This window comes from Dermacentor variabilis, chromosome 1, assembly GCF_050947875.1.
Source record: "Dermacentor variabilis isolate Ectoservices chromosome 1, ASM5094787v1, whole genome shotgun sequence".
NCBI classification, from domain to species: Eukaryota; Metazoa; Arthropoda; class Arachnida; order Ixodida; family Ixodidae; genus Dermacentor; species Dermacentor variabilis.
In genome coordinates this window covers 211,482,428-211,494,654 of record NC_134568.1, presented here as the reverse complement: position 1 = coordinate 211,494,654, position 12,227 = coordinate 211,482,428, and the positions used below count along the sequence as shown (strand labels likewise).

General features: G+C 45.4%; 1 protein-coding gene across 1 annotated transcript in view; it reads left to right on the top strand.

Moving 5' to 3' along the window:
* LOC142592215 (DNA topoisomerase I, mitochondrial-like) overlaps positions 1-12,227 on the top strand; it is an 83,082-nt gene that overhangs the window by 23,699 nt on the left and 47,156 nt on the right. Inside the window, exons 6-7 of the mRNA XM_075703989.1 lie at positions 2,436-2,536; positions 8,750-8,840. Coding sequence (XP_075560104.1) covers positions 2,436-2,536; positions 8,750-8,840 — 192 coding nt within the window. The remainder of the gene's footprint in view (positions 1-2,435; positions 2,537-8,749; positions 8,841-12,227) is intronic.

Here is a 12,227-nt window from a genome sequence, read left to right as displayed (position 1 = left end):
CAGTATAACCGGGGATACTGTGCCCGACCTCACGATAAGCCATATGGCGGGAACAGTAATCTGCAGAAGCACAGGACAAAATCTAGGCAGCAACCACTTTATTATTTCGCTCACGCTAGGAAAAGGCGTCATGACTCGCCTCATCAAACAGCCGGATAAATTCAGAGAGATAAGAAAGGAGGCCTCACTGCAGGACGATATCTACAATATCGACGAGTGGACACACCTCCTTAAAATGCACATAGGGCAAGCGACTACAGCTGTAGAAGATGACGCATCCCCAGCGCTAGACAGCAAACTGCTGAACATGTGGAGCAGAAAGAGTAACCTGGAGAAAAGACTCAAGGCACAAAGATGGAACAGGAATATCAGGTGCGAACTAGCCAGACTCAAAGAAATGGAAACATGTGCGATGCCGCTTGCATATGCCGCTTGCAGCAGAGACGGCTGCGGTATCAACGGTGGTTGATGGTGACTGGTGTGTTAAGATAGCGTATTCCACGTGCACGAGGAATGCCTGTGCAGCCGAGGAGGTTGCAGTAGCGCTCGTTTGTGTGGGTACAAAAGCGGGAGTCATATTATGCGATACCAAATTAGCTTCCGCAATTTTAGCAAAGGGAGAATCCCAGATGAGGCCCTCTAAATTCTACTCAATAACCCTCCTAGGAGGGACATAACTTTTATTTGGGTTCCGGCCCATGAAGTCCCAGGTAACGAAGCCGCTCACGAGCTTGCCCGAGCACTCTACCACAGGGCAACTCTAGAGCAGCCAGTTCCAGGGATCAAAGATAACATCATCACGTACAGGGAAATTGTAGATCATTACAAATCTTTTCGCCACCGCATCAGTCTCTCTCTCTGGAGGATGCTCGCATTTGGCGGCGCCTCCAGGGAAACAATTGTACATCACCATATTGGATCTACTAAACTCAGACGAGGGACTATAACGACGCCCTCTGCAAAATTTGTAAGGAAAAAGGTATGCTAGACAATGTAATATGGGGAGTGTGCTGGCTCCCTAGGGGCCAAGGAAAATATTGACAGTAGAGAAGCCTGGGAGGCCTTGCTACAGAGCGAGGCTGAAGACGACCAGCGTTGAGCAATCTGCCTGGCTGTTGAGGCCGTGAAGAGTCGCCGTCCTCAACGCGCGGGGACTGCTTCGTCGTCCCCTCCACCTGCGTGTAGGTTAAGAGGCGGGCACCTGAACTCGGTGCAATAAAGTTTTCAATCAATCGTGACACTGGCGTAATGCGCAGCTTCTGACACTGTCGGGCCCGACTCGCCCGTGCTGTCACTTTCCGTGTTGTCATCACTGTTGTTAGGCGACACTTCGGCAACAGAGGCAACGATGACGAAAAGTCGAACCTCATAGCCGACATCTTGCGGTTGCAGCAGCACTGCCAAGCAACTTCTTCGCATTGCAAATGCCACAGACCGTAGTCAACATTAGATCCCTGTCACGTGCCATCATCGATTTCTTTGTGCCACGTGTGATAGCACGAACAATGTCCAGTTTTTCTTCTATGCTGAGCACCCAGTGTTTTTTATCCGAGCTTCGGCATGATGCGAGTCCTCGCTTGCACGACGCCAAAATGATATTGGTGTTGATGTGGTTTCACGCACAAACGCACAGGGCGCTTGGAGGGCGTTGTTCTATCTCTGAGGCTTGTTCTGACCGATGTAACCGTTGTCTCCATCGGGCCGATGGGGACAACGCATCGCTGTGATTGCGCGACAAAAAGTGGAAATACTATGTGATCACCAATACATATGCAATAAGCTGGTATGGTTTATGCAATACAAAACCCATTATGTTCAATGGCCACTCAGTTAGGGACTTGACTTACTACTTTTAAAACGAAACTACTGTTTAAGTGGGTACGGTTTAACGAGGTTTTACTGTATAGTACAAAAAATAGCTGAACGTTAATATGGAGGTCGAAATCAAAGCACCCCTTAAAATCGCCCAGCGTTTCTGTCGTGTTTGTCACATTGAACATGTCATACTTAAGGAACTGCCAGCTGCACCTTTTGCCCCACATGGCACACTGCAAGGCAAGGGGGAGGAAAAACTGCAGTGTTACTGCGCTTTCCACAATTTTTCAAGTGATAATTGTTGCTATGTGTATGCTTTTGTCTTATTTCTGTTGAATGGAAGCACCACTTCTTCATTTGTCATGCTTATAGCCCTCAACATTTGCCTTGCTCTAGGACTTCTCCATACTATGGGGGTTGAATTAAGGCACTTCTGCTGTACAAAGGACTTCATTCTCTACCTGATTATAAAAGCAAGGCGCATTCTCAATTGAGAAAAAAGCAAGCTGCTCCTAATCAACCTGTGGAATTCACCAAAAGTGTCAAAGATAGCCTTTAACCTAATGTTGGTTTTAATAATGCAATAAATTATGTTAATGTTACTTTTTATTTCTCTGTAGTCTGCACGCAAGCCACAGCAAAGGCTCTCCGATACGTCGCCTGTCAAAGTCAAGCGTGCTTTGGAGTCTGATTCTGAAGAAGATGAACCCCTCTCTATCAGGTGATTGCAAGTTTTTGTGTGGAATTATGTCTTCTTTTTTTTGTCACATGCTGTGTTGTTAAAGGACCACTGGCACCATCATTTCAAACCCTTGATGTTTGTGGTGTTCGATTATCCTGCATATTCATAAGTTTGAGGGCAAATCAGAAAGTCTTTGCCCCTATTTTTTTTTTCTAGCCAAATTACGGCTGTAAATGTGAAGTTAGCATGTCCATTCCCAGCGGTGGACCTTTCTTAGACTGGCCTAGCCTTATCTGCCAGTAGTCCTGCGCCATGGTGCTGCTGACAGTCCTTGAAAATGGCAGTTGCTTGTACGCCGTGGTTGTGTGAAGCACAACGAAGTGCGGCAATCAGAACTGCCGACAAGCTCTGGTCATTTCACTGGGAGAATCTGGACCACCCATCGTACAATCCAGACCTCGCCCCTAGTGATTTCCACGTTGTCGGTCTGCTAAAGAAGTTCCTGCCAGGACAGAGATTCACGTGCAGTAATGAAGCCAAGACAGCAGTCCAACAGTGGTTCCACAGTCAGCCGGAGGGGCATTTCAAATTTAGTGCTCTGGTGTGGGGACTGTGGAAAAATAGTGTAAGGTACGTAGAATAGTACATATATTTGTAATTGCCTCTATGTACCTTATTTTGGCTAATAAAAAATGAAAAAATGGAGGCAAGGACCTTCTGATTCGCCCTCGTACATCTGATGGAGTATTCATGGTGACCATTACCTAGAAAATTTTAATATCAGTAAATCCTCATTAGTTAAAATCTCATGGGACTAAAAAATGTCCAGATCAACCGAATGTCGAATTATCGAGGGTATCAAGAAAACAAACAAATGCTTACTATGTCAACATGCTTTTAGTTAATGAATGAGCAAATCCCGTTTCTATTTTGTACAAAAGCACTGCGAAAGCTGCAATCCTTGTCATCGTGTCTTGCAGCGGCAAAGATGTTGAGACTTTCTTCGCAGCATGACGGTGGTGCACACCTTCATTTGAGACATGCTTTTCAATTTCGTGCGCACATGCTGATTATTTTTTCGCCAGTGAGCTGGTCGCCAACAGATTTCCTGTCCATCGTGATGTAGCCAGCGCTCTCGGCAGCTTTGCGCAGAGCCAGAACGAAACAATTGTTTTCTGCAATTGCTGTGGACAAAACAGCAGCTGCTATCAATGCAATCATAGCTGGAAACCTTGCGGTTCTGAAGGCACGTGGCCGACGCATGTACAGAGTCGAAACACTACCATTCGCTGCAAGAACTGTGGACGAAACCATAGTCCCTATTGAGGTGATCATAGATGGTGACTACGCTTAATGAAGGTATGCAGCCGACGCACGTACAGAGCCAGAACGAAACTGTTTGCCACAACTGCTGCGGACAAAACCACAGCCACTATCAACGTGGCCATGGATGGCGATCTTGCAGTTCTGAAGGCACGCAGCCAACATGTGCACAGATTCAAAATGAAACTACTGTTTGGCACAACCACTGTGGACTACATAGTTATGAAGGCAGGCGGTCATCTGCGCGGCGGTAAATGTGAGGAGAGAGGCATCAATAGACAGGAAGCATTCCCCCATTGCTGTCATTCACTTACTATATCCGCTGAGAACTATGGCGATGGGGACTCTGCCGCTTCATTTTGGTTGGACACTGGTGTCACTTTTGCGCTTTTGTGTCGCACCTTTGCAGTGCTCGCTGAGCTCCGAGAGTTGTCCGAATTAATTGATGTGTGGCCAAATACGTCCGAATTAACAAAAGATTGATTGCATTAAAAGCATATGCCTGCCAGAAGCAGAGTATGAGTCTGAATTGATTTTCTTAATTAACGAGGTTTTACTGTACAATTTTAAGCCAAGCGAGAATGCTCATCTGAGCTTGCAGTGTCCTGCGACATTGTCACGAATATGACTCGTTTTGTGGGTGCTCGAGCTCCATGAGATTTTGTAGGCTTTGTGAATATTGTCAACATCATAAACATGGACACTTACGGGGTTCATGGGATATGCACATGTACGCTGCTTCCTTGCATCCATGTATAGCTTTTTGTCTGCTTGCAAGACACACACGGTATGATCAGGTGTCCAGCTTGTACCAACTACAGTCAAACCTCAATATATCACAGTGCGGTGATCGCGAAATAGTTCGATAGAGCCAGAATTGAGTACGTAAAATTGCATAAAAAATGCATCAAAAACTTCTGCAAATCAAAGAACCAAGGGCGCGATTGGGGATCGTTGTTCGGAGCGTGCGTTCGGTTACGCCGCACGCAATTGGCCTAGGCCGCACCGACTTCGTCAGCCGTGCGAAGTCTGCGCAGCCTAGGCCAATCGCACGCGGCGAAACCGAACGCGTGCTCCGAACAACGATCCCCGATCGTGCCCCAATCGTGGCACAGTAAATACTCACTTGAAGCTTCACACAAATTATTTATTTATTTGACTGAAAGTACTGCGGCCGTGTAGCCTGCTTTTTATTGACAGCCCCGTGCTTAAAGGGACACTAAAGGCAAATACTAAGTCAACGTGGACTGTTTAAATACCATTTCAGAAACCTTGCAATGCTTGTTTCGCACCAAGAAAAGACTTAGTTTATAAGAAAATTACATCTGAAGGGTCTGAATGCCTTTTTCAAAATTCAAATTTCCCGCCACCCAACCGGGGGAGTGGTGACGTTGCATACGCCATCACCATCCTTTGCTGCCGTCAGTGAGTAAAACGGCGCCCGATAGACGGCGGCACTGAGCCAAGACAGAGCCACTGCAGCTTCTTTTTGGCCAGGTGGTGTAGACTGTTCGGGTAGAACTCTGGCATCCCGAGACATCAATTAGAAGTTGAATTCTCTTATACTGGCAGTTTGTGTGAGTTTTGTGAGCCAGCAAAACCAGCGCAGCACTACGCGATAACATAACTAATGAAACGCGAAAGCATGGGTGGCGCGGAGTCGTGCAAAAATGAAACTTTTCGACCGCCTTCATGATTGTCAAGGGTAATTTCAAAGAGTTCTTTTTTTTCTCAAGAATGAAATAGAACTGGACAAGTAGTATTTTATTTCGTCTTATAATACAAGGTTGTTTTTTGCGATGAATGTTTGAGTACTAGTGAGGAGTGCTTTTGTCATCGGGCAAGGGCTTGGATGTCCCGGGAAAGTCTCTAACCATGTCTAGCGTTTACCTCAATTTCTCGATTATTAAGGCTCTGTTCGCGATATTGATGCCTTATGAGCACAAATCTGCCGCTTTAGCTTGACTTAAATATTTGCCTTTAGTGTCCCATTATACACAGAGTCCTCAACATAGTCTAAACAATCAACAAGCGATAGGCCGGTGCCTTCTATTGCACCGCAGTAGTGGCATAGAAGGACCAAAGCAGCTGTAGCCTCAAATGAAGTCGGGAGCCGGGAAACATCAGCGCTTGTGGGATCAACCCCGGCAGCATCTTCATTTGGCCGCTACTTCTGCTGCGATCTCCACGTCTGTCAATTGAAGCATTTTGAAACACTTTCAATAACAAAGTATTAAGTAGCATCTGACAAGACTTCTATGAGTGAGCCCAGTGAACGCGCCCCGTTGCGCGTCATTGTGGTTGCAAACAGTCAGCCCTCTTGAGGCTCCGCAGGTGCAGAGTGCGGCACCGAGGAGTCAGTGCAACAAATGCAATGCGTCGTTGATGTTGTCGAACTAGCCAAGCCGCCGCGTGCGTACACCACTTCGTTCGAATCAGAAAGAAGTGGACTGCACTCCGATAGCCGAATGGTTGCAAGTTTCCTTACGACAATAATTGTTTGGCACTTCCTCACTTAATAACTGCTATCGTTGGCACAGACATCAAGGGCGACATTACATCATAATGGCGATTATAAGTTGCACAGCATCACATCACTATTTTACACATGAAGGAACAAATGTTGGACGTGCAGAACTTGCGCGACAAGCCATAAATGCAGCCTTTACAACTTAGTGGCCTGGCTTGGCTTGGTCCCATGGTATTGGCACAGCCAATGGCCACTGGATCGACTATACCTCACAGTAAGTTGCAGCAGTAGGGAACAATCCCATACGAAGGTTGTAAGATTGTTCCCCATTTGCAGCAAGTTGTTTTTCATCCACTTCAATTTCCATTAATTTATCGTTTCGTTATTTCATTTATTAAGCACAAGTAATTTCCCCTATGTTGTCCTTGGTGTCAGTCAGTGTTTGTTGGCTTTTTATGATATGAAATATTGGGCCCCTCGGTTAACCCCCTTTTTTCTCGTTTATGTCAATTGTTAATGTCAAGTACGAAGTATTAAGTGGTGTCTGCCAAGGCATCTATGAGTGAGCCCAGTGAACGTGCGCTGTCGTGCGTCATTGTGGATGCAAACCGCCAGTCTTTGCAAGGCGCGGCAGGCACAGAGCGCGGTACCGAATGCGGCACCGAGGTGGAGTCGGTGCGCAAATGCAATGTGCGTCATTGATGTTGTTGAACTAGCCAACTCGCCGCGTACGTACGCTGCTACGTTCAAATGACGCCCTCGGCTCGATCGATGTGTGCAGTTATAGTGCGCCGCAGTCGGGAACGCCCATCACGCCACCGCTACCTTTGAGGGTGTTGCGGGAAAGCTCACCGCTCTGTCAACAGAGCGCACATGGACTGGGGTAGTGAAGTTTGATATATGCATTTTACGTCCAATCCTGTCCGAAATAAAAAATTAAATATGCATGCGATTTTTTAGATGATATAGAAAGTGTTCGATATACGCAATAATTCGATATATCCGTATTCAATATATCAAGGTTTGACTGTATTGCACACAGTCGATTTTCAAGTACCAACAAGATGTGACTTTGGATTGGATGACTTATGGACATCCAACTTCTGCAGACACCGTGAGATCTACAGCAGAGCTGCACCGACGCCAGATCAGTTATTTGCTGGTCCATTAGCACAGTTGAGGCATATGTGTGTACTGCTGTTCACGAAGGCACAAAGATAGACTACAGTTTGTTTATGACACAAAATAGTAACTAATAGAATAGTTATGTTGAAATTGCACCTGTTCTGCAAAGCAGTGCCCAGTACTAAAACGCAGATGTGATTGGGAGCTGAGATGTGAGAGCATTTCACCCTGCAGACGGACACCACACGCCAGCCATCTCGGCTGTGTTTGCTCTTTGCAGCCTCAGTATCGAGAAAAGGTTAGTTGATTAAAGCACAACATAATTGTGCAAACATTAATCATGTTTGAAAAAAGCGCTCTAGTGAGGAGCTGCGGCGGAATTGCAAGCACTGTTGGCAGCGGCAGCCAGCATGGAGACCTGGCTCGATCCGCGGCTGTCATCACAGTCGTATGTTATTGAACGGTGCTCCATTGTGCAGTGTTTGTCGCATGTGCAGTAACATGCTTTATGTGACAACGTTCATGTAACAAAGCAACGTTGTGAAAAGATGTTGGTTTTGTGTTTTGTACTTCCTGGATGACTACCATGATTCTGATGCTGATGACGAGATGCTTGCCACTAGCAGACAAATTCTGCAACTGCGAGCTCCTCAACGTCGCCGGTATTTGAGCCCACGAGATCATGTGTCCGGTCATTTGTGACTGCCGAGGCATGGTCCTCGTTTCTTATCATTTTAGTGATGCATTTTTAGGTACTGTTTAAATTTATCACAATGACGCCAACAGTAATTATACGTCACATTAGAGCATTTATGGTTTCATTGCATGATTATCAGACACAGACCTGCTTTAAAGCATTGTCACAAACATAAATTTGGCTGTCAGTGGTCCTTTAAGCTCTGCTCACAGACATTCGATCAAATGTGTTGTGTTGCATGTGCAGTATCTGCAAACTGGCCTCTAAAATGCACTAATTTGCTGGGCACATTGGCTAACTGTTCTTTGTGATAGGCCAAGCTCGTTCAAACATTTACTGGCTGACACAAGGAGACCAAGAAAGCTGCTGCTCAGTTCCTTTACTGTACAAAGGACTTGCATTTTTGCTGAGTGAACTTGATCGGACATATTTTCAGAGAGCATGGTTTTAATTGTGCATATATTTTCTGTGAATTCGGTACATTCAAGGACCAACTGTGTTGCACTACACTATATGGTTATCAAGTTTAGCGATGTTGGCAAGTGGCATTGTAAAACTGCTGTATGGACATAGCCAGTCAGCTTGTGTAGTACTGTAATCTGCACTTAACAATAACATGATGAATTTTAAAATTCAGGTCACAGAAAGCTGCAAAGAAGAGCAAGTCTGAGGAAAAGGCAAAGAAGAAGCGGAAAGCTGAAGACAGCGATTATGAAGACGATATAAAGGTGTGCATTCTTTTTTTTCTTGTGCAGTATGACGCATGTATTGAAACACACTTGAGAAAAGATTAAAAACAATTAGGCTTGACATAGTTTTTGGAATACAGTTAACCCTTTGAGGGTCAATGACGTAAAAGTACAGCGCCGCAAACGAAGTCCAAAAATGCTCGATGCCATATATTTATGGCGCCATCTGTACGTTTAAAAAGAGCGCCAATTTCTGAACTTTTTCTTTTCTGTCATGTGCTGGCACTATGGAATAGAGGGAATTTTTTTTGTGCGCCTCCCTCTCTCTTTTTTTTTTTTTTTTGCATGGTTTGTTTTAAAGCTAGTTTGCTCCCGCTTGTCTATATACTACCGCTTGCGCATTGGTACGTGCGTGGGCGGCGGTTTGGGTTTTGTCCCGCGGGCGGTTTCGGCCTCTTTCGCTTGCAAAACTGATGGCTATATTGTTACTAATCGTGCAAAGGGCTACCGCTTGTTTCTCGCTCGTTTAGTGCTCACAAGGGTGTGCATAGGAAGGATGTCGCCATGCACGCGTTCTTGTTGCTTTCTTTGGGGGTTGCACTCGCGAAAACTAATTGCCTCTAGATGGTGATAAGATGAAAATTTGAAGTTTGTCACACGTTGTGCTTTTTTTACGGGCACACAACCACACAGTTTTCTTGAGTGCAGCGCACCTTTGCAGTTCGATTATGCTATGGACGTAAATATTAGTGTAAGAGCAGGTGAGAGTTGAGAAATATTCTCGTGCGTGCATTTTCAAATCCTTGAACTATGTGTATAATGATGCATCAAATTTTTAATTATAACTTTATTTCCTTTTTTATTGTTACTTATGAATGAAGAGTACACATATACCAACGCAAAATATTTTTTTCTCGCTTTATGGATAAATTTTTTTCGAAATAACTCCCTAAGAAGAATTGGAATCTGCAATAAAAAAATCGACCCTGGGCGGTCGCATATCACAAAAAAATTAACACTCAAAGGGTTAAACCTTGCAGTAATGAAATCGGTGGGAAACTAAAAAAAAATAGCTTTCGCAAGAATTTTGTTGTTGCGAAATGAGACAGCACTGATAGGTAATGCCTCGCAGAATGAAACCGCGTCCGCTATCGATGCAATCATGGACAGCAACCTTGCGGTTCTAAAGGCAAGCGGGCGACGCACTTACCAAGTCAAAATCAAACTACTGCTTGCTGCAACAAGTGCTGACGAAAGCACGGTAGCTATCGACGCGATCATGGATAGCGACTACGCAGTTTTGAAGGCATGTGGCTGGCAATGTGGACTCCACTGCTTTGTTTCGGTTGGATGCTAGTACCGTTTCAGCTCTTTTGTGTTGTGTATTTGTGGTGTTCTGCACTCACTGAGCTGCAGTACTAGAAGTCGGTGTGCACGCTAGCAGCACCAATCTAGAAACAAGAGAAATGCGCATGGTGGTAAGTTACGGCATCCGAGATTCAAACGAAAAGCTTAGGCGCACTGCCTCTTTTTGGAGGCTTGATTTATTGCGCAGTTCACCCATTTCTGTTACGCACTGGGATGTGCTTTTTGGCACTCGGGGCATAGGTAATGGAAGTTCCTTGGATCGAGTGCACCTTGTGTTCACCGTTTTAGCCACATGGTGAGCGTGAAACCGGGGAAAACTTATCGGTGGCTCGCGGAACCTCGAGGAGCGGCGTGTGGAAACCACTTTGAGAATCCATGTAGCCCGGGGGCTACAAAGCCCTTCTCTTTAATTTCCCCTCCAAAAAATTTTAACATAACTTTAAATTTGATGTAGCCAATAATTACCACATTTATCAAAATTTAATTGCTTATTATAAATTAGCTGCACCAGCTTAAAAAAAAAAGCTTGTTACTCCCTTGCAATGTCATTCAGAAACAGAATTTAAAAAAAATGGCACACAAATGTGAAGAGCGGTTCTTGAGATATCGCCTTCCCCAGCACCACTACTAGTGAGAAAACAGGCTTTAAAGTTCAACACGTGTTTTTTATTAGAAAGCTCTTGCAGAGCTTTTAATTAACTCTTTCGGCTCCAGGCACACTCAATGTGTCGGATTTTCGACTGGAGACAGCCGACAGCACGGTTCCGCCGCTGAAAAGCGTCTACGCAGTCGGCACTCGTTGCGGAAGATCGGAAGTTCGATGCTCGTACAAGGCGCGTTTCGCGCTCCCGCGTACCAAACATCTGCACTGTCTTGGGCTTTGCCGGCATCATGTGCAGCAAAGAACTAGCGAAAAAAAAGCTGAGAAAATAATCTAAAAGATAGCCCAAGGCGATGAGCAGCTCGCAAGCTCATGTTGAGGCGGACGGAGCAAGGGGCAACAACGACACGAGCGCGGCGGGCGCGGCATCAAAGGGAGCAGCCGCCGCCGCTCCTGCAGCAGCCAATGGCAGGCGCGCTTTAGCCCGCGGGATTTGAATGCGCTGCTCCGGCCAATCAGCGCTCCGCATCGCATCGCGGGAAAACGCCAATAGTGCCTCAACTGTGCCGACGATGCCGTTTTGCAAGGCGGCAAAACAGAGAAAAAGAATTCACGGTCAAAATGACACCAAGATGGCGCGGGCAGGCTGCATGGGCCAGGAATGGCGCGAGCGCGAAGTTTGACTTCATTTCGGTATTCGTGCGTGTTCTGTGGGCCGCGGTGGCCTCAGAAGTAGAGTTTTTTTTGGGTACTTTGCGGTTGAATTAAGTGCTGATAATTACAGAACATGTAGTTTATGTGTCATACGACCCAAAAATATGGTTTTTCAAAAATAGTCTTTTTCGCGATCTTTCGGTTTTCGAGGGCCGCGTCCCCACTTAAGTCGACTGGTATTCCATCTTCTCCTGCCGCTTTTCCCCGTTTCATGTCTTGCAAGGCCCTTCTAACTTCATCACTAGTTATAGAAGGAGCCTCTGTAACCTGTTCATTAATACTTTGAATGGAAGTATCATGGCTGCTTTTTGTACTGTACAGTTCAGTATAAAATTCTTGCGCTGCTTTTACTATACCTTCGAGATTGCTGATGATATTGCCCTGTTTATCTTTCAGTGCATATTTCTTGGTTTGTCCTGTGCCAAGTTTCTTTCTCACTGATTTCAGGCTGCATCTATTTTTTATGCCTTCTTCAGTCTTTCCCGCATTATAGTTTCGAACATCACTTATTTTTGCCTTGTTGTTCAGTTTTGACAGTTCCACGAATTCTATTTTATCTTTTGAGTTGGACACTTTCATTCTTTGTCATTTCTTTATTAGGTCCTTTGTTACTTGGGAGAGCTTGCCTACTGGTTGCCTTGGTGCCTTACCTCCCATTTCAACTGCTGCCTGTGAAGCCAGCCTAATTAGTTTCATTCATTAGCTCTATGTCATCATCATCTCTCTGTTCTAAGGCTGCATAT